This window comes from Nanorana parkeri, unplaced genomic scaffold (genome assembly GCF_000935625.1).
Source record: "Nanorana parkeri isolate BGI_ZX_2015 unplaced genomic scaffold, ASM93562v1 scaffold258, whole genome shotgun sequence".
NCBI lineage: Eukaryota > Metazoa > Chordata > Amphibia > Anura > Dicroglossidae > Nanorana > Nanorana parkeri.
Window position 1 is genome coordinate 1,468,470 of NW_017306526.1, and position 23,823 is coordinate 1,492,292.

Sequence of the window (23,823 nt, forward strand, 5' to 3'; positions counted from 1 at the left end):
TTTAAAATAAAGTTAAATAAAACTAAATTAAAAGTACTGAGAACAAATTAAAGTCCCCCACGAATGTGAAATGCCCCCCGCAAATAAAACCTGACTCCTAGCCTTTTCAGCTGGCTCAGGGATTCAAGGAACATTTGTCAAGCCCTGGTTTAACTGCATTTCCATTAAGTTTACCATATTAAAATGGATTTTTTTTTCCCTTGAGGGTCCGGTGGCTGAATTTTGTTTTTGTTTTTTGTAACATGTCGGGACAGTTAATGTACTGGGATTAAAACTCTTCCCAGATAACCAGACAGCATAGTGATAGCTTGGGTACATCTGTCTCTCTACAGTGACGCATGTAAGAGACTTTCCATCCTCTTGATGTTCTATGTGTTGTGGTTAGGAGAGTACATTTCTGCAGTACGTTTCCTTTCCTAACCCATCGCTGTTTCCCAATAATGGGATAGTATGTACACGAAAGCAGACCCAGCCACCTGGTACTAGCAGTCACACAAGATTAGGCACTTTAAATTTGGGATTCCTTGCATGTGACATGTTAGTGGTGTTTTGGATAATAACCAGACGCAGCTCTTCCAAGATAACCACATGTTATCTTCTGGACCTGTCCAGGGTTGGTTGTTTTTTTTTCTTCTTCATTATTGTTTTATTGAGCCATACATGACAATGAATTAAAATCTATATGTTAGGTTTGTTGACATTATCTTTTTTTTTGTTGGTATTTTTTAAAACTAAAAAAGTGTGAAGCAGTCAGGGAAACTAATTGAATAACTGAAAAGTCATCTAAATAAGCTGCAACCAACTACCTTCGGAAGTCACATAATAGTTAAATGGAATACACGTGTCCAATTAGTGTAACATGATCCTAAAATAAATACGTCCATTTTCTGGACCGCCCCAGTGTCTGTTAGTGACTTATTTAAATAGCATTCTGTAGACCAAGGAGCTGACAAAACAGGTGTACAATGAAAGGCATGTAATGTCTGTACAATCTCAAACATAGAGGAAAAAAATGAATTTTACGAGGCCTCTAAGTGTAAAAAAATTTGAAACAAAACCTATTCCTCAAGAGTGGACACGAGGGCTGCAGTGCCTAACGATTCCTATTGTGGCTTTTTTTAATGATTCCTACCATAACCTTTATCTCCTTAACTGACTGCAGGATAAATATGTCCACTGGTGTCTCTTTTTTTTTTTGCATCGGAGGGCCACACTTATGCAAATCCTGTGTACCTTTTGTTTAAAATGTATCAATTCCTCATTCTCTAATTGGTCCCTGCATTGCTCTCCCTCCGGCTCCCTGTGCGGGTGCCTTCAATCAGCTAGCCAGCTGCAGTGGAGGTACCTGTGCATACGCGTTTCCGTCAAGTAGCTGTGTGTGTCCATAGACGCATGCTGTGCTGTGCGTCCACACACAGCATGCGACCATGCCCCACCTCTCCTCCCAAAAGATTGACTGATGGTAAAAGGAGCCTATGGCTCCTCTGTCCTCAGTATCCCCTGCAAACAGGAAGTTCGGGGAATGTAGGATAGCTTCAGGGACCAGTAGCGGTGACAAGTCTTCACTGGGTAAGTAGTGGTGGCGGTGGTTGGCACAAAAAGGTACTGGGCATTTTTTACCTTAATGCAGAGAATGCAGTAAGGTAATAAACGCCCAGCCTTTAGTACTACTTTAAGAATGTAATAGCTCACATTGAATACTTTCTAGTAAACTGTTGCCTTGCATGATGACTTTACTTGCAAACCCCAGCTGCGAGGCACAAAGTACTAAGTAGAATGTAGTAGATTATTAGTAGAGTGGATCAGTGAAAGATGAGTTATATTTGGTTGCTATGGGTTTCTGCAATGTAGACATTGTCATTGCCCTCTACAATGCCATAATGAAGAACATTGGTCATACATGGGAAAATCTGTTAGACAAGTTATGACAAGACCCTTGTTAGAGCCTAATTTTCCCCAATATCCACATATATCAGGATCTCCCCAGCACTGCCTATGAAAGATGCTGCCCTGGGCTATCTCTCTTTCTTGCCAATAGATAAATGGAGGAAGTTTAACTGGTCAAATAATTCATTAACGATACAGTCCAAAAAATATTTTGTAATGATTTTCATACCATGCATTTCATATTGTACATTGTTCTTGCAATGTCTGTTGTCTGTATGCCAAATCTGTTTTTAAAATCTTTGGTTTTAATAATAATTCGGTCTTCCTTTATTTATTTTTTTGTTTCAGATCTGAAATGTTTATAGAGGATAAAGCTCTAACAACTTTAGCACATCTCTGTGATGGTGATGCCAGAACTGGTCTGAATGGGCTGCAGCTTTCAGTTCAAGCTAGACTTGCAGCAGGAGACGATCCACAGAAGCAAAGAATGATTATAAAGGAGGAGCACATTAAGGAGGGCTTACAACGCTCCCATATTCTCTATGACCGAGCTGGTAAGTAAAAACATTGTTTCTTAATAAGGCTGTGTTAAGGATTAAGCATATTCCTAAACTAACGTCAGCAATTTGGAAATTACATCCAGCTTAGCAAGTAAGAAGAGCTGCACATGCCCATATCTAGTTTACAAATAGCCACATCTGTGTTACAGCTTCTGCATGATAGAGATTGCTTTTTCAGTTATTACGTTATTGCTTTAATAATTTTTTTCCACCATGTCATTCAGTTACAATGTTCAGTGCTATTAAAAGGCTCAGTAATGCTGTGTACCTGTGGAACTGCGCATTGTATATGTTTAGAACTGATGTCAACCCTAAACAGGTTTTTGGTGTTAGCAGTTGTTTCTCTTTAGGAAGTGATATCCCCTTGTCCCTAGAAAGATGCATGGACTGTGCGTACCTTACTGGCTTTTTCTTGTCCTCAACCACATGGACTCGTACACATGCATACATCAGCTCATAAATGCATACACACAATAGGTTGGACTAGGTTGGACTTGATGGACTTGTGTCTTTATTCAACCTCAAATACTATGTAACTATGTAACCAGTACCTACAACATACAGCGAGTAGATGACCATTTTCATATATCAGACTGTCCCATATAGTACAGTATAAAAATAAGTTTAGCAATAACATCTCTCTAGAGGTTTTACTTGCAGTTTTCATTGTTTGATGCATTAATCATTGAACATTCTGACTGACTCACCTCTTGAAAAAAAGGTTCTTTTGAAGATGGAGTAAAAAGAGTTTCCTATGTGCCTATGTTTGCACCCACACAAATATTTTTTTGTTCTGGGCAGCACAAGGTGCTTAAAATGTTTTCTGAAACTTGGACACCTTCCAGTATTTCAAAACCATTTCCAGGGACACTTTACTGATAAGTGGAATTATCAAATTGCAAAGCGTGTAGCTCTGCCTGGACAGACTTTAGCTTTGAATACTTTATATCAGGATCTGTGTATTGAGCTTTGTGAATATATATATATATATATATATGTTTCCTCAAATATTTCCCAAAGCCTGTACAATAAATACAACAAGTCAGGAATGAATTTAGGTGCAAGGGAGGGGAATCGACTTGCAGTGCAGAAAGATTTTTTTTTTACCATATAAGATAAATGAACAGCCACATCCTATCAGAGTACCCTAGACATTTAGGGGGGGGTTGTATTATCGGGAAGAATACAAACAAATAATTTGCTTCACTGTTACCATTTTAAAGCGTGTATATTAGGTGACAAGACTTTCTGACCTCTATTTAGTTTTTTCCCAAAAGTAAGCTGTGTTTATAACTGTGTCATATAGATGCCCATAAGTTTAGGTATAGTTTAAAGGAGAACTATGAGGTGAGTGCTTTTCACTCACCTCATAGTTCTAGCCGACCTGTGACAATGAGACTGTCGCAGGTCGGCTCAGTAGATCGGGAGGTGAGCGAACACATAGCAGCGTTCGCTCGCCTCTCGATCCTGTCACGGCTCTCTGCCGTGACAGGGGAGGGGCTGGATTCCCCCCTCCCAGCTCCAATCCGCCAGCGCTGACTGGCGGAACGGACGGGGCAGGGGGCGGGTACAGCTGGCTCTGCCTCTAGATAGGCAGAGCCAGCTGTCAGTCACGCAGCTGGGCGGATCCCGGCACAATTGTCGGGATCTGCTTCAGCTGCGGCGTCCCAGTATACTGCAAGCAGCAGCTCACGGTATACTGCGGCGTCTCAGTATACCGCGAGCTACAGCTCGCGGTATACTGAGCCTAGGGTGACGGGAGGACGCTAGTTTGTGTCCTCCCGTTACCCTGAGAAGAACTATGGGGAAAAGCCTTAACCCCATAGTTCTCCTTTAATGTTACTTCACAAAATAGAGATGCTGACATTCTGTATACATTTGTAAACCGTTTTTAAAATGTGTTTGCAAACAACACATTGGGCTAGTGTTTTTCAAACTTTGGTCAGTTGTGTACTACCATACCTGGTGTATTATCAGAACAGCAAATTAATCAAATATATCGTATACATATGAAACTTTTAGACTGAGTTCAGATGGGCTATAGCAGGGTTGCCCACAATTTTTGTGTTAAGATCTACTTTTCAAATGACAAGCTACATGAGATCTACAAACGAGAGAAAAAAAAAACTCCCTCGCTCTCTCTTTCCTGGCTGTCTCTCCTTGTTCATCCACCTGGCTGTCTCTCCTCTCTGTCCTGGCTGTCATTCCTCGTTCTTTCTCCTGACTGTCTCTCTTTGCTGTCTCTCTTTGGTGGCTGTCTCTCCTTGCTCTCTCTCCCCTGGCTGTCTTTCCTCTCTCTCTCCTATCTGTCTCTCCCTGCTCTCTCTCCTGGCTCACCTTGCTGTATTTTGCAACAGGCTGTGTAAACTAATATTCTTTGATGTAATACATAGCACTTCAACCACCAGTATCCAACGAAGGTGTCAGGGAGCTTGGCTCAGCAGACTCAGACTAATAGGTGTGTGCACAGCTAAATAAATATACCAAAATGGAATAAAGGGGCCGCCATTCACACCCTTCGTGATCTACCAGCATTACCTTTTGAGAGCTACTGGTAGATCACAATCTACCTAATGGGCACCCCTGGGCTATAGTCTCTACCTCCCTCTGAAAAGTGATCCACAGTAGATTGCTTTTGTAGAGGGTGGTGGAGCAGCAGCTGCCCTGCATTCAGGTGGCAATACTGTCACCCCCAGAATGCAGGGTTTTTATTTTTGTTTTTCTTAAATCCCAATAGGATTGTCTATTGATGTACTGCGCCACAACCGTGTACCCACATGTCAAGTGCGACATGCTGTTGATGTTGCCACGCAGTGACGCAAAGCATCATGGCCGCAGCACTGTATATAGCACTCTGCGGCCGCACATCAACCATGCGATTTTACTGCCCCCTTGCCACCCATGTGAACAAGGCCTTAGGGCCATTGTAGCTGCTGGAGGAATATCACACATTGTATTAACACTTCAATCAAAGTATTTAGGTATCAGTCAGGTTCTTAAAGAACTCCAGGCACAGAAACCTAACCTTTGCAGTGGGTATACCGCCTCACTGCACCCTGCGACCCTAGATGAAAACAGTACAACAGCAAAAAGTTTCCCAGCACACTCACCAGCCAGCATGCAAAAAAACTTGTCTCACCATTAAGGTTAATGGTGAGGTTTAGATACACGTCTTCTGCAGAAAATTTGAAAGCCGCCTCGCCAAGGCATCTCTATATAGTGTGGTCCTAACTCTAAACTATGAGAGTTTCCATCTTGGATCACATGTAGCAAAATATAAAATTGGGTGCAGGTTTGTCAGGAGGAATCCCAACCTCCTTAAAGGCACAGGGACGCACAAGGGACCCCGCACACCACAACGGCAGCTGTGCGTCCCTGTGCCTTTAAGGAGGTTGGGCTTCCTCCTGACAAACCTGCACCCAATTTTATATTTTGCTACATGTGATCCATGGACACCTTGCTTAGAGCTGGTAACAAATTGATGAGTGCGTTTGCCATTTGTTTACCTAGATGAAAACAAGCACTTAACCCTGGCAGTGCGGAGGTAGCTCCACTGCAAGGGTTAAGTACACTTTTGCCTGGCGTTTGTCTTTAATGTGTTGATACAATGTATGAAAATCTTTTAGGAGTAGCAGTGCCACTAAAAGTTACATAGGTTTCTTTAAATTAATGTAAGTGATCGTCTTGGTGTTGCACACTGAAATATTCACTTTCTTTATTTTCTTTGACCTCTATTTTAAGAAGCATTTGACCCACATGGCATTCAAGGGACAGTAGCAATGCTACTGGTGGCAAAAGTACTCTTCTTCCCCAGTGAAAGAAGCCTAAGTAACAGACTGCCAGCTCCCTCTCTGTCTGTAAAAAAGGGACCCTTTTGTTTCTCCAGTCCCTTGACTTCAGCATTGAGGCCCCACAAGTTTGGATGCTTGTCCATCTGCAAAGTCTGGCATTCCAAATCTGCCAAATCTTCAGACAAGTTTTCCTCCGAGTAAAGGTGTGCCCCCACTTTCGCTTGGACAGCTTGGGTTCCAGACTCCTACGTGAAAAAGTTTGTGCCCTAGAGCTACACACTTGAGAGTTTTGTTCCCTTCCCCTCCTTGTTTTCTGCATCTCCACACATTCTAGAAGATCACCATCGTTCTCTCTCGGCTCTCCTGAATCAGAGTGTCATTGCCTCAGTTCTTGCGGGAGAACAGTTTCAAGGGTTTTACTCCAATCTATTCACTATTTCAAAAACCAAAGGAAGTTTTGCCCCATCTTGGACCTCGAGGCACTAAATGTTTACATTAAGATCCAAACATTCCGAATGGAATTTATCAGATCTGTCAGTGCCTCCCTTCATCAGGGAGATTTGCTAACTTCTGTGGACATTAAAGTTGCTCACTTATATGTGCCTATCTTTTCCAGTGCAACAACATTTTCTGACACTTGTGGTAGCACCACTACACTATCAGTTCATGGCCCTACCATTTTACCTATTTTTTGCACCTCCAGTGTTCACCAAGGTGCTGGCCCCTAGTGTTGCGCTCCCATCGCATCTCCATTTCTGGGGATTACCTGCTGTTGAGGCAACAGTTGGTTCTGTTGGTCAAGGTTTCTCTGACAGTGTACACATTACGGAGCTTTAAATGGATGCTGAAGTCGGCACTGTAACTGGCTAACTGCTTGGAATATCTGGTCATGTCTCAGGCCATGTTTGGAGAAGATTTAGACCCTATTCTCAGGTTTGAACTTGCCAGTCCAGAAGCTGCCTGTGCTTCGGTGTGAGAGTTTTGGAGCTAATCGTAACCTCCTTTGAGGTGGTTACCTTTTGCCCAGTTTCACTCCAGGCCTGAAATCGCATTTTTGGACAGACCAGTTTGTTTGACACCAAGGAAGAGGCTATCCCTGGCTTGGTGGTTCAGAAATCTGGCTCTTGAATCGGGAAAGTCCTTTATTCCCATATTTTGAAAAATTCTCGTGATGGAGCCAGCCTGTAGAGCTGGTTGTGGGGGGATGTCTTGGGCACCTTGTCAGTGCAAGGAACTTGTCTCCCGTTAAACATCTTGGAGCTTCAAGCAATTTCTTTCACTTCAACGTTGGAGGACCAAATGATCTGCATTTAGGGCATTGCCCTACAGCCTACATCAATCATCAGAGAAGAACCAGAAGTCTTGCTGTGGCAAATGAGATGGAGAAGATCCTGTCCTGGGCAGAACTGGACTTTCCAGCATTGCCAGCAATGTACAGTCCAGGTATAGAGAATTGGCAGGCAGAGTTCCTTAGCCGGCAGCATCTGGACCAAGGAGAGTGGCCTCTACACCAGTTGGTGTTTCAGGACCTGTGCCACAGGTGGGGGATGTGGGATGTGAACCTTCTGGCCACTAAGTTCAACAACAGATTAGACAAGATTGTATCTAGGTGCACAGATCTTCTGTGAATGTAAGCTGCCTCAAATTCTTCAGTCTCTTTATGTAATCCCAGACAGACTCGATGTTGAGATCAGGGCTCTGTGGTGGCCAAACCATCACTTCCAGGACTCCATGTTCTTCTTTACACTGAAGATAGTTCTTATTGACATTGGCTGTATGTTTGGGGTCGTTGTCCTGCTGCAGAATAAATTTGGGGTCAATCACACGCCTCCCTAATGGTATGGCATGATGGATAAGTATCTACTTGTATTTCTCAGCATTGAGGACACCATTGATCCTGACCAAATCTCCAACTCCTTTTGCAGAAATGCAGCCCCAGACTTGAAAGGAACCTCCAGCATGCTTCACTGTTCACCTTGCTCCCACTGGTTTCTGCCCGTTCGGTGCTGGAAATCTTTAGATGTTGAAGGGAAGTAAGCATGATGTGTCTTTGATCTGCTGCCATGATTCCTTGGCGGACCACTGCGTCTACGGTCCTCAGCGTTGCCCGTTTCTTTGTGCTTGAAAAGCACATCTTGAAACCCCAGTCTGCTTTAAAATCTTTGCCTGGGAGAGACCTTGCTGATGCAGTATAACTACCTTTTGTCTTTTTGCTGTGTATGACCTGTGACATGAAACTGTCTTTCACAACCTCACCTTAGTAGCAGAGTTTGGCTGTTCCTCACCTAGTTTTAAGCCTCCTACACAGCGGTTTCTGTTTCAGTTAACAACTGTGTTTCAACTTGCATATGAAATTGATGATCACCTGCTTGGTATAATTACAGAATTTTTTCACACCTGCCTAAAACGTTTGCACAGTACTGGATATTTTTTGTTTTTTCTACTTTTTGCATATTTTCATCAATATACAGGTGAAACTCGAATAATTAGAATATTGTGCAAAAGTAATTGCAGCAAGTGCTGCAAAAGGGGCCCAAACCAAGTACTGAGTACATATGCATGCTTGTACTTTTCAGAGGTCCGATATTGTTCTATGTACAATCCTTGTTTTATTGATTGCATGTAATAATCTACTTTTTTGAGGTTGTGGATTTGGGGTTCTTGGGGTTTTCATGAGCTGTAAGCCATAATCATCACAATTATGACAAATCACGGCTTGAATTATCTTGCTTTGCATGTAATGAGTCTATCTCATATATTAGTTTCACCTTTTAAGTTGCATTAGTGAAATAAATGAACTTTGCACGATATTCTAATTATTCGAGTTTCACCTGTAGGTGATAACTAAATTAGATTTCTAATTGTTGTGTGTCAATACCATATTTAAAGGGACTTGATAATTTGCTAGTACAAAAAAAGGGGGTGAGATTGGAGAACAGTGAACTATGGATAGGCCAGAAAAAAGCAGAGCTTACTAGACCTCTTAAGAAACAGCTAATGATAACTAACATAAGCAGAATGCCAAATGGCTAAATGGTTTAGAGTAAAACAAGACCATGTTTGAAGGGACTAAATATATTTACCATTCAGCCATTGGTCCTTGCCATCCGCCCTGGCAAAGACTAGTGTGAATTCACCATTCAGATGACTTATCTGTCATCACTGCCATGAAGGGAAAACATAACCTAAGAGCTTGCATTACGTTTTTTGCATAGCTCTCTTGAAGATCATGACACTTTACTACTGACTGCTGTTCTGGCATATCTTAATATACAACAAAATTCCTTGATGGTGCAATGGCAGTTCCTAAACTTAAATCAAAACTAAAGGCTTCTATATGGCAGTCTAAACAAGTATGAAATCCAGTTACTATGTGATACACCAGCCTTATAAATTAAAAGAAAACTTAATTTACTTTCCCTAAGTGAGCCAAATCCTTCTTCTTTCATGCCACCCCCACCTCTGTGACACTGCAGCCGACGGTTGGATTGTTCCAGCAACAGAGACAGTGCTGTTAATTCAGAAAGCAGGAGACAGGACTAGGTTTGGTCAGATGCTAATTGACAATTTACAGGCTTGAAAATCAGCAGTGACAATGCTGATGGCCAGGCCTCCTTCAAAAAAATTTTTTTATTCCACTGTAGCACAAGCAGGCACAGCCTACATCAAAGTGGTACCTCTGTTCTGAGTCAGAAACAGTGCAGTATTGTTGCCACACCATCACAGAAAGCTGCATTGAGTGGACTTCACTAGTAGGATCAACGGGTATTTATGGGACTTTGCAGGATGAATAAAAGAAAACTGTAAGTGCAAATGCACCTATAATTAAGTGCTGCAGCTTTTTTTTTGTTTAATGGGAGGCCATTGTTCTACTTTAGAATGTGCATTTATGATACGTATGTCAGAGCAGCCTATAGCATCGCTTGTATTGCTGACATGCTATAGGAAAAAAATGTTTTTAGGTCGCTGGTCACTATATCAGAGTTACTATGAAACAATTTATGTAATTCAGTCTTCCTCCACTTCACAAGGGCTGAGGAGAGCTGCATTTCTAGCATGTGATGTTCAGTGTGTTTAGTCAGTGAATATTACTGATTACCAGTTAGACTTACCTGACATAAATTATAGAACACAGTCAAAAATCTTGAACTATTTCATATATGGTTTTGGTTGGTTTATGTAAAAAACCTGCAATAACATATACACATTAATATGTACAACTTCCAGTAGATTATCAGAAGTGAAAATACGTAATTTTACATTTCCGCTAAACCTCATTAGCAGACTGTTGTAAATCATTTTTAAACCAGAGCCTGCTAATAGTTGTCACCTATAGATTTTCAATTGGAAATTTTTGTTGCTGCAAACAACCCTCGTTGATTCTAGCTCAACTAGCCCATCAAGCACAGGCAAATGTCGATTTCGATAATTGTTCGTTAGCAATACTAAATCACCAAATTTTGTCAATCGACGGAACGTACTTTCAAATGAGCATGTGCAGTGTTCTTGAATCAATTTTTTTCATACAATAACGCCACTAATTCATTGATTTTCGTTTGAATCGTAAAAAGTTTTCCAGCCTCACCCTTTAAGAAAAATCGAACGGGATTACAGTAAAAAAAACTGTTCGAATTTCATTCAAAAGACCATTTGTGTAAGATTTCTGAACAAAGATCAAACAGTGTATGGACACCTTAAGACCACATTCACATGGGGTGATTTGGGATACTCACTGCAGGTGAGGTTGCGTCTGATACCCATTCAAGTTAATGACCAGGTGACAGCGGCCGCATCTGTGAGTGATAGTCCGCATGTGATCATATATGATACGATTACATAAGGTTTGAAATAGATTACTGTCATTGGGCACATCTATCCTGACAATGTTCCCAAGAGAGGAGCAACATGAATAAAGAACTTAACAATACATGCAACTCCTCCCCAATCTATCCAAAGCATTGGCTGGGGCTAAGTTTTGAGTATTACAAAAGTAGTCATGCTAAACAAAAATCAAGCTGGCTTTTACAGTCTTAATTTTTCTTTGACATTGATATGACACTAGTCTTATTTTGCATCCTATTTATAGGAAAGAGCACCTTGCCTCTGTATGGGAACATATTTTCCATTTCACATAAGGATAATAAAAACTGCAGAATTTACCTTGCCTGTAAATCCATGGTCTGCTAAAACAGGTTGTCCTTTTCCCAGAACCTTGCACCAGGAATATATTAAACACTCTTTCCTGACCTCCCTCTTGTGGATCCCAATGAACACTACAAAGATGACTTGCTTTTTTTGCAATTGTAGCCATAAATCTGCCTGTCAACACTTCTATGTGTGCATACATGACATCTAAATGCAATGGGATGTTTCAGGCCTTGTGGAAACAATTTACAAATGCTGGTAAGCACACTCCTACTTTCCACTGCTCATACAAGTTGCGGTAAGAATTCATTTTTGTAGTGCTATAACACATGTAGTACTATACATGCTGATACTTACATGGTAACAGCTTATAGTACATTACATGAATGAATTTCCCTGGTAAATAATTTGGATTTAGTTACTAGGAGTACTTTGATGCAAAGGAAGTGAAGAGAAATATCCCAAATCAGGAACAGCAAAAAAAAGAGATTCTAACTCTGGCTCTCTCTGTACAAAACATAAAAAATTACGTTTTGGCTGAAGTTAATTACCATTAATGCCTAGTAGAAGACTTTAAGTCCACAACAACATACAAACTCCTGAGAGTACATACATTGTAACTGACTTGTAACTAATCACCATTTTCTGAAAAAATCCACTTTGGCCCATTATGTCAGCCTTGACTGGATTATCTTTTAGAAATAAAATGTGCTATCCTTCTGTTATATTAACGCCTGATTTCACTTTAAAGACACCCTGCCGTAAAAATAAAAACTTGCAGTTATGAAGTGTAGGCTCAGCCTGTAATGCTCTCCTACAGCCAAATGGCAGTACTTTCTGACAGACAAAACTGTGACACTTCGGGGTAAGTAGTGGCAAGCTCCAGCACATCCGAGTAGGCTGCCTCACTGGCCATTAGGAATGTTCAGGAGATGGGAAGGGGCAGGTAGGCATCTACACTATCCAATTTGCATACATTGTGTAGCTGCGCGGTTCTTTCTGGGCATCTTGAGGGCTGGTGCAGACTTGGGCTATCCCGGGACACGTGCAATTGTATGCAGTTGCACGCAGCGGTTGCCGCGCAGCCCTATTATTTTCAATGGGGTTCGAACTCTCTGCAACATTTGCTGAAAAAAGGTACACTTACCTTTTTTTTCACGACACGCAATGCGCGTTTGCACGGGCGCAAGTTCGGTGGGAAACCGCACAATCTGCCTAGCACGACTAGGGTGCCATTAGAAAATAATGGCATTACCAGCACGATCAGCGATAGTGTGCCACTCCGTGACCGCACTGCCATCCTCACGGTTTCGTGCACGATTGCCGCGCAGTCAGGGATCGCCCAGGTGTGAACCTGGCCTTATTGCAATGCCAAAAACTATGCTACAAATGTAATCTAATACAAGAATGTTTTGACCTATAATTATCTATTGCCATTTGAACTAATGAATGGCCATTTTTTTAGTATTCATGTATTTCATAGAAAAAAGTACGGTAATATTCAAAGTTACACGGGGAATCAGGTAGTAAAGCTTGGAGATGAGAAAATGGGTAATCAGTAAGCATCTTGGAGGTAGCTGATTTGTATGTGGCCTGCATTGTGGGTTTGCTGTTCCTAAACATTACGAATCTCCTGGAGAAAACTATTTCTGGACACAATTTAGTTCCTGCTTTTTTTCACAGGGTAAAATCAGAAACAAAGGTCCTCATTAATATAACAATATTACATCATCCCGTGCAATTATGTTCTCTTACTTGTTTGCTTATTTTCATTTTGTTTTACTTGTTTTTATTTTCACTGCGTAAATTCCAGTTATTGTAGCCGAAAGTTATCCTACAAGGCTTTCCTCGGTCCGCTAAGGCCACAGTGATTCTTACATGGAGACTGAGTGACGCCTTAGACACCAACACATGTTCAGCTGCCTGGGTGTATTGTTGCAAACTTAATCTGTAAGTTGAAGGCTTGAATGTAAGCCTCCAGAACTAGTACATTGTTAAGCTTGGCATGATAATGAAGACATGCCAGGGAGTTCTTTTGTGAAGAGTATGATAAAAATAGCTGTCATCGGGTGTTCTGTTATCTATACTGGAAGGACATGTATTGTACGAAGATGGTAATGTTCTCTATTTTTACCTCTGCTTTTTCAGCTTTGAATTAAAGTATGTTTTGACTTTTGCAAATTTGGGAACCCCCCATGATATGTTTATGTGTTCCCATTCATACAGCATACCAGAAATAATGAGAAAAATATGGCAATATCGAGATAAGGGACATAATGTACCACCCACACCCTGAGATAATTAACCCTTTGTTAGGACAGACAGTCATGCACATCTAGTTTAAAACTGATAATGGAAATCTGCCAGCACAGTTTATTTATTAATTATGGCAAACATAACTCCCCAGTCCCTTCCTTAAAGTGCAATAGGTAAAAAAAACGTAGCTTGCAAGGGGATCCATCCATCCAGTACTTTGTTAAAAGGCATAACAGCAGCAAACAAACAAATGCTTACATGTTTCAGCCCCCAAACTGGGCCTTAGTTGTAGCCATCCTTAAAGTGATATTAAAGTCAAAGGGGTTTTAAGCTCTGTTTCCAAATACAGATTATATCTCTTACAATGGATGCTACACCTTGATGTTTAAAAGTTTTACCCTCCTACAGAATCAGCTGGTCCCCTGAGCACTGGCCCTGATATCCTCCTGTTTTAGGGTGGCTCCTTTCCCTTGCATGGTCCCAGGGAACCACCATTGTTTGCAAGTAACCTTTGTGTCTCCACAAACAGTCACTCACAGCAAGACAATGTAATCCTCTGTTGTTTGCTCCTCCGTTTTCCAAGCTAGTCGATGGACAGCTGCTTCAGACTGCTCTGTTCCTTGTGATCTTGTACTGGACAGGAAGTTGTGGGAAGTCGAGCTGAGAGAGTTGGAGACAGCTGTTTGAAAACATAATAACTGTAAATGCTTGAGTGAAAACATATACAGAAATACTTTGCTGAGAATTTATATTTCTTTGAGAGTTTGATACTACTTTAGCATTGCATAGAAGGAGCTTAATAATATTTTGCGGCTACTAAAATCAGGTAAAAAGGTAAGCAGCAGTGTTTTTAAATATTTTGCAAAGTTATGCAATGTGAATGGGAACATATAACAGATATAAAATAGGCTATCCAAATGTGTCTGTAAAAGTGGAAATGTACTTTAATTGTGGTGTTATAAACATTGTGGAACAAGTATGAAAACATTTTAATTCAATATGGGTGTTCATTGCTTGCCATGCAATGTTGTCATACAATTGCTACTGTATTATTATTTTTTTCATGTGGTGTAAAAATAAGCCTAAGTAGGGGATATAATTTTCACTTGGTTGACTAGCAGAGCAAGCGTGATCCTTTAACAAAACATATCAAAGTATACCCTTTATGGTTTGTACTACTGATCTGTTATTTAGTAACTCGTTTTCTGTTTATCAGTCGTCTCTCAGAGATGCAGCTGTTTCTTTAATGCCTCTATATGTGATAAACATATTCGCAGCCATTCATCAAGACTCATATGTCCACTAGAAACTGGAGTATCAAGTCCTCTAACACAAATTAGGGTATTAGCAGAGATTGATCTGGGGCATAAGAATGTTGCAACACTGTGCAATATGCTTACTGTATCCATGGATTCACTGTGTGTATATGTCAGATTTTTATTCCCCCATGCTGGGTACAGTATTGTGCTATTAAATCTTATACAGACTTTGATGTGAGTAGATCCTATGTGGCTTGATACGATTCTTTTTAGTGTCTGAGCAGTGATTCTGCCACTGTGGGCTGGGTTTTTGCTGGATACATGTACCATCTGTTTAAGTTGGGATAGCTCTAATGTTCACATGTAGCTCCCTTCTGCTCTCCTGGGTATTAGTTGCAGGTACTGTTCTTTACTATGCTTATGGTTAGTAGCTACCACACCGCCTTTTAAAGGGCCAGCATCTAATAAGATAACTGCCCTCTTTCCAAAATAACCACTGGCATCATAGGAGAGTACCATTTGTATATTTGGTTTAAATGTCCATGCTCCCTGCAACACCTGCCAACTGCTACCATTGTAAACCTATTCCTCTACAGCAGGGGTGTCGAACTCAATTTCATTGTGGACCGCATCAGCATTATGGTTGCCCTCTTTATCATGTTAAATAATTGCCTCGGCATTCAATTATTACTACTTTTAGTAATAATAACTAGCTCTGAAAGTAGAAGTCTAGGAAAAATAATGGCAATTATTGTAATAGTGCGGACTCTACGGTGGGCTGTGCAGACTCTATGGTGGGCTGTGCAGACTCTATGGGGGGCTGTGCAGACTCTATGGGGGGCTGTGCAGACTCTACGGTGGGCTGTGCAGACTCTACGGTGGGCTGTGCAGACTCTCATGGTGGGCTGTGCAGACTCTCATGGTGGGCTGTGCAGACTCTCATGGTGGGCTGTGCAGACTCTCATGGTGGGCTGTGCAGACTCTCAGGTGGCTGTGCGCGGTCCTAGGAGGGCTGAGTGGAGGAGATTTGCTACCGTCGCAGTAAACAGGCACCGCAATTCACAGGAAGGCTGCCAGGATGTTGCTGGGGACCTCAGCAGTCTTACTGTGAAGCACAGCGCCTGTTTACAAATTTAAAGGGCCGCTATTGGGGCATTTTCATGCGTAGCATAGATACCTTGCAGGAACCTCTATAGCAACTTGTGAAATAAGAGTGATAATATTTATATTTTGTGTTGCTGACTTTGTAGGAGAAGAACACTACAACTGTATATCAGCATTACACAAGTCTATGCGAGGATCTGATCAGAATGCCTCTTTGTATTGGCTCGGTCGAATGCTTGAAGGTGGTGAAGACCCCCTTTATGTGGCTAGACGACTTGTAAGATTTGCAAGTGAAGATATAGGTATGTAATCCTTGTTGAGCCACCTCACCCTCATCATCTTCAGGCGCTGCATTTGTTGAGTTATGTAATAATAAACTACCCTGTTTATAGACTTTGTAGATCAACCTTCATGAATAGGTGGTATCAAAAAAAGGATTTATCACAACCGCATCATTAGAAAATGTCATCATTAGAAATCCATGTTGATAGTGACAGAATTTTGAAGAGACTTTTTTTGTGCATTGAAAAAAAGGTGCTCATTGTCTTCTTTCGAAAGAGTGGGGCGCATGCTTTCTGTGAAGCCATGAAGCTATGTTCTCTCTGCAGAGGTCAGTTCTACAGTGTGGCAAATAATTATTTGATCCCCTGCAGATTTTGTAAGTTTGCCCACTTACAAAGAAATGAAAGGTCTATAATTTTTATCATAGGTGTATTTTAAATGATAGAGACAGAATATCAACCAAAAATCCAGAAAAAACACATGATACAAATGTTATAAATTGAGTTGCAGTTCAGTGAGTAAAATAAGTATTTGATTCCCAAGCAAAACATGACTTAGTACTTGGTGGAGAAACCCTTGTTGGCAAGCACAGAGGTAAGACATTTCTTGTAGTTGCTTACCAGGTTTGCACACATCTCAGGAGGGATTTTGGTCCACTTTTCTTTACAGATCTTCTCTAAATCCTTAAGGTTTCTTGGCTGTCGCTTGGCAACTCGAAGTTTCAGCTCCCTCCAATAATTGTTTTTTAGTATTAAGGTCTGGAGAATGGCTAGGCCACTCCATGACCTTAATGTGCTTCTTTTTGAGCCACTGCTTTGTTGCCTTGGCGGTATGTTTTGGCTAATTGTCATGCTGAAAATCCGCGACTCACCTTCAGGGTTCTGGCTGAGGGAAAGAGGTTCTCATCCAAGAATTTACAGTACACAGCCCCATCCATTGGCCCCTCAATGCGGCAAAGTCGGCCTGTACCTTTAGCAGAGAAACAGCCCCAAAGCATAATGTTTCCACCTCCGTGCTTGACTGTAGGGATGGTGTTCTTAGGGTCATAGTCAGCCTTTTTCTACCTCCAAACACGGCGAGTCGACTTAATGCCAAAGAGCTCAATTTTGGTCTCATCTGACCACAGCACTTTCTCCCAATCCTTCTCTGAATCATTTAGATGTTCATTGGCAACCTTCAAATGGCCTGTACATGTGCCTTGTTGAGGAGGGGCACCTTGCGGGCGCTGCAGGATCTCAATCCTTGGCGTTGTATTGTGTTACCAATGGTTTGTTTGGTGACTGTGGTCCCAACCGCCTTGAGATCATTCACAAGCTCTTCCTGTGTAGTTCGGGGCTGATCCCTCACTTTTCTCATGATCATCCTCACCCCATGAGGCGAAATCTTGCATGGGGCTCCAGACTGAGGGTGATTGATGGTTACCTTGTATTCCTTCCATTTGCAAATAATCGCTCCAACAGTTGTTTCGTTCTCACCAAGCTTCTTGCTGATAGTCCTGCAGCCCGTTCCAGCCTTGTGCAGGTCAACAATCTTGTCCCTAACGTCCTTTGACAGCTTTCTGGTCTTGCCCATGATGGTGAGATTTGAATGGAAGAAAGAGATTCTGTGGACAGGTGTCTTTTATATACATAACGAGTTGTCGTTAGGAGCACCTTCTTACATTGACAGGACTAATCTATGTACCACATAGCCAGTCTGTGGGAGCCAGAATTATTGTTGGTTGTTAGGGGATCAAATACCTATTTTACTCGCTGCACTGCAAATTAATTTATATCATTTGTATCATGTGCTTCTCCTGGATTTTTGTTTTTGATATTCTGTCTCTATCATTTAGAATAGGGGAACAAATAATTATTTGCCTCACTGTATAGCCCTGCAATCAGCAAAGCTATTGCTCCCTGCTGGTTGGAGAGTTCCAGCTCTGACTCAGCAGGGGGTGTTCAACCTCAGCATGGTGATCACTAATTGCACGCAGAGAGCAATGGTTCTGTTCTGCAGCATGCTGACAGCAAACAGGCTTTCTACTCAGGCTGTGGTTACTTGTTAGAGAAAACAAACTGTAAGATATTGATCACCTTTTTTGATGCACCTGAAATGTATTTAGCTGATTTAGGGCTGATTCACACTATAGGTATCGCACAGCACACCTAGCATGCGATACTGTGCCCTAGGTGCGTTACATTGCCATTCATCTGAATAGCATCCTAACTCTCCTTTCAGCATTTGTGTAGTTGGAGTGCATGCACTATTTTTTTTCCACTGGTATTCTGTTACCATGCACTGTGCTGCAACCACCTGGAGGTGCATAGGGTGCCATTCAAATGAATGGCAATGCACTTAGCACATGGTACCACATGCTGGGTACGCTGTGCAATAGTGTGTGCTAAATGCATGGTATCTTTCGTTTAGCACAGCGCTATGCTGTGAACCAGTCCTTAAACTGAGAGTTCAATTGGGCTTTAAAATGATGTTAATATGAAAGGTCTTTGAACTATTTTAATAGGGTTATTCACAAAAGGGTGAAGAGTTTGGAGAAGGCAGGAGAAGTGAACAATCTAGGACAACATAGCTGATTTGGAAATATTCTCCAATGCAGCTCACTTTCCAGTTCAGCTATGTTGTCCTAGATTGTTCACTTCTCCTGCCTTCTCCAAACTCTTCACCCTTTTGTGAAAAGCACTGGTTGCTGCTCCTTGATGTTTAATAGGTTTCACTTCCTGCAGAATCAACTGATCTCATCTCCTGAGCACTGGGCCTGAAATCCTGTTTGCAGGGACTATGGAGCCACCCCTGTGTGTTCTTGTAAGCTGTGTGTGTCTCCACAAACACACAGGCACAGCAAGCAATCTACTACCCTCCTTGCTGCTCCCCTTCTTCAAGCTAGTAGATAGATGCTGTGCTTGTGATCTTGTAGTCAACAGGAAGTTAAGGAAAGCTGAGCTGAGAGAGTTGGAGCTGTTTGGAAACATGATGACTATGATTTGCTTTGCTGGGTAATGTTTTTATGTATTTGATCTGGAATCATTATTGAAAAAAAGATTGAAAGTTTAATACTATTTTAGGTTAGTTTAGAATTATTTTATTTATATGGTATTGAAATAAAGAAAGCATTTCCTTTAAAACAAAGTAGAATTTGTATTTTTTTTGTTTGTATTGCTTTTTAGATTTTTATAAATAATGCTTTTTTTTTGGTTTCACAGGTTTAGCTGATCCCTTGGCTTTAACTCAAGCAGTGTCAGCTTATCAAGCCTCCCATTTTATTGGAATGCCGGAATGCGACGTAAGTGACTTTTCTTATCACAAGCTTTTCTTTCTATCTAAGTACACACCTGTAAGTTTAATTCCATGTGACAATTTTCTGTTTTATTTATGATAGTCTGATTTTATCTCCTTTCCTGTTCAAGCTTTAGTTTTAGGAACCTAGAATACTGCGCCGTATGAAAGCATCCAATAGATAATACTTTATGGCAGTCTTACCATAGTGTAAATGTAGGTAATTTAAACAGTGTTAAAAGCTATACTGTTATATTTCAGAAAGTGATGAGCAGGCATTAAGGTATGAGGCGCAAAGAATCTCTCAGGAAGCCTAGACACCAGTTCGTCTGGCTTCTGTTCAAATAGTTTTCAAATGTGTTCACTTAGGTTTACAATCTAACATTGACGTAATATGGATTAAATACAACCGCAGGAATACAAACGTATTGCATAGTGTCTACAATCCTTTATGCCATTACCAAGGATGTATAAATAGGTGTCAACCTGTGCAGCATGAACAATAGGATACCAAACCCAAAAGTCATACATCCTGTAACTGCAGGCCTAGTTACTGTTAAAACATGAGAACAAGGACAATTCACCCCATGTAATTAAAACCAAATACCAGGTATTAAAAATGAGCCTTTGCATGATGCATGTGTATAGTATGTACAACATTGAGTTATGGGATTTACGTACTACTGTAAAAAGTATTTTGAGTTGGGGTTTTTTTGCCTTAAATTCCCCTCTAATATTAATATGCTTCCTATTTTCTTATCCTGAACATATAGTCTACATGAAACATGTTTCCGTCAAGACAGCAAAAGACCTACACAGCTTCTTGGTACCAGGAAAGCTGGTGAAAAAAGTTTTTATAGACTAAATTGAGATGCAGCAGGTAGCTTCAGGTTATTATGCTGGCTTATGGATGATTTCTGCAAACAGCAGTAGAAAAAATATTGCAGAAGAGAACATACCACATTGCCCTTGTCATATCAAATAACAAAGCACTACTGATTCTGAACTTGAAGTAAATCTTTGGCCATTCAATCTTTACATATTTGTGACAAGCAGTAAATGAACTTAAAGAGAAGCCCACACTGACCTCCGTAGCTGCAGGCACTGTGGAGATATGCATTATCAAAGTTTACAGCAGAAGCACTGAAGTCTTCCAAGTTGTTCTCCAAAAGCTCAGCCTACCCTGCTCATCCCTCCTAGATTTTACTCAGCAGCCTTCCAAACGTCACATATCTAATGTAATCACTGAGCAGGTGCTCTGGGAGAGGAAATCTGAACTGGGTGAACTGGGTGCGGAGAGACCTGACTTGGACAACCTTAGTGCTCCTGTTGTTACGTTGCATTTCTTACTGCCTACAGTTACAGAGGGACCACTTGTTAAGAATGTGTAAGTAATAGAAGATCCAAAGCCTAGTCACAGATTCACATTGACGTTATTTTTCATTTTCAGCTACAAAGTAGACAACTTCTCAAGTTAGGAAAACATATGGGTGTTTTTATCTGCAGACCAATTGTTACTATTCTTTAGTGTATGGGGGGCAATGGTTGGCTTTTATAGCCAATAATGATAATTGTTTTAACATTACCTGTAACATTACCTGGGATTTCAATGCAGCAGAGGCAGTGTTGGCAGCGCAAACATGACGTTAGGAGCCCATTGGGTTTCTGGCAAGATCAACAGGAACTTTTCTGTGCTTGCAGTGGCAAAACATGAGCAAATGTGCATGTATTGCAATTTTTTCTGAGACATGCACTTTACAGTGCCCTTGGTCTTAGAAAACTCTTCTGTTGGAATTTCCTTTTAACTTTTAGTCTTTAAGTCCCCTTGTGTTACATTGAAAATTCATGTAATTGTTATGCTTAAGCAAACCTGCAACTGTGAAAGTAACAGGTTCACTTTACTGCAGGAAGCATTCACTTATTTCCACTCACCCCTCTGCTGCTTAAGTCTGTAGAAGACCTTTCTAATTTAGGGGAACAAGTAATACTGCCTCCACACAATGCATACCTTGTTACTTGAACAGTCAAGTGCCAGACCTTAGCAGGTGGAATGTGGACAATCTTGTCAAAACTTACTTACTGCCCAATCCTTCACCAAACCGCCTTTGTAAGATTGGAAGATAAAGTGAACGCTGGAATTGACCAAATGTTGAGCCGTGTATGGCCAGTTTTAGTGCAGCCTGCCATGAGAAATACTTACCTTGCTCCTCGTTCGGGGGTCTTCTTTGTGTGGCCCAGGGCCACACAGCCCTTTAAGGGAAAATCTTCCCTGCCAGCCCATCTTCACAATGGCCATGCACGCCATGGCCCATTCATTCCTATTTTGAAGCTGTTTTTTTTTTTTTAAGCAAACTTCAACTTTAAGGGTGATTTGTTTTAATTTAGTCATTGTAGTATTGATGTCTAAGTAAATCACTGCTTGGTCCAGTATCATTATTCCTATGGGTTTTAACGTTATGCTAACATTATAATGTGAGCAAAGAAATGCATTTTTTTTTTCATTTTCTAATTTTATGTTTTCAGGTCATATTGGCTCAGTGTGTTATGTATTTAGCCCGAGCACCTAAATCAGTTGCTGCTTATAGTGCATACAATAAAGTGAAGGAGTGCTTGAAGAACCATAAGGGGCCACTTCCACCAGTTCCACTCCATCTGCGGAATGCTCCCACTAAACTGATGAAGAATTTGGGTTATGCTAAAGGCTATAAGTATAATCCTCTCTTTAAGGAACCAGTAGAGCAAGATTACTTTCCTCCAGAACTAAAGGGGATCAAATTTGTTTGATCTAGATATCTCTGCTTTAAATATGTTCTGTGAACATATTGTGATGTAAATATAATTTCTCAAATCTGCAGTTATTGCTGTCTGTGCGCTTTCAAACCAAACTACCGTATTTGCCGGTGTATAAGACGGCTGGGCGTATAAGACGACCCCCCACTTTTTGTGTAAAAATAATGCCGTGATTGGCTCAGCGCGGTATACTGTATGTAGCCGAAGCTACATACAGTATACCGAAGTATACCCGGCGTATAAGACGACCCCCGATTTTCGGGCGATTTTTTTTGGGTCTCAAACCCCGTCTTATACGCCGGCAAATACGGTAATTGCTCTAAGTGCTCATTTTTGGATGTTTAATTCTTTTATGATTTCTGTGTAACTTCTCTTCAAAATGTTTTCATTTTCCTAATTGGGCAATATATAACTTTTATTGTATTGTATTTTTCTACATGGAAATAAGAAAAATAAATTCTTTGTATAACCATGCATTGCTTACTTATTAAAACAGCTTGAAGGTGTGGAAAACGAGAAATAAACTTTAATTACCACTTAGTGGAACACATCTGTGATTTTCCAGAAAAATACACACCACAGCGCTCAGCAGACTCCCAATGATATTCTCCACCAACAATCGTTTGCAGGCTGCCGTCATCAAAAGGCCACTGGGAAGTATTCCTCACAAAATATGCAAAACAAACACAGCGCTTTGTCCTCGTGTAATACAGTTTATTAATCAATGAACATACAAGCTGACATAAAATACTATTCACATGGTAATCACTGAATGAATGGTACAAGGCAGACCCCACACAATGCTGCCTTGCTCGCTGACGCATTTCGGGGGAATATACCACACAGCTCCGAGGAAGGGGGTATATTCCTTGTAACGCGTCAGCTAGCAAGGCAGCTTTGTGTGGGGTCTGCCTTGTACCATTGATGCAGTGATTACCATGTGAGTAGTATTTTATGTCAGCTTGTATGTTTATTGTTTTCAGTGACCCCTGTTCACATGTGAGCGTCAAGTTCTTGTAGTCTGATGTCTGTAGCATGAAATAGTACATGAGCTTCTTTTCAGGTAGGATTGAGTGCTTTGGTCCAGTAGAGTTTAATGGGAGCACCTGAAAAATACGTGTTTATGCACATTTTTCAGGTGTTCCCATTTAAAAGTCTATGATCACTTTTAAGAGGCTCTGTCACTGGTGGTCACAGAGGGAGTGCAAACTGATGCATGTAGTGCACATACCTGCAGCAGGCTCACAAACCTTCCTGAGATGTGTCCATGACAAGAGAATTTAGGGGGCTGTTGCACAGTGGCGTAACAGCAGGGGGGGCACTTGCCCCGGGCGCAGGACTGAGGGGGGGCGCCGTCACGACCCCCGCTAAACGAAGCCCCTGGCTCCCTTTCTCTGCCACATTCACCCGGCTGTCATCGGGCGGCCGCTCGCAGCTCCGAGGCCACTGCGAGCGGCCCTCTACAGTGCCTGATTG

At 41.3% G+C, this 23,823-nt stretch overlaps 1 protein-coding gene across 1 annotated transcript in view; it reads left to right on the forward strand.

Moving 5' to 3' along the window:
* The window catches only part of WRNIP1 (Werner helicase interacting protein 1), a 45,576-nt gene extending 23,140 nt beyond the window's left edge, over nt 1–22,436 (forward strand). The window contains exons 4-7 of the mRNA XM_018556922.1: nt 2,236–2,441; nt 16,149–16,304; nt 19,485–19,564; nt 22,081–22,436. Of these exons, the coding sequence (XP_018412424.1) occupies nt 2,236–2,441; nt 16,149–16,304; nt 19,485–19,564; nt 22,081–22,341 (703 nt within the window). The 3' untranslated portion in view covers nt 22,342–22,436. The remainder of the gene's footprint in view (nt 1–2,235; nt 2,442–16,148; nt 16,305–19,484; nt 19,565–22,080) is intronic.
* The last annotated feature ends 1,387 nt before the right edge of the window (nt 22,437–23,823 follow it).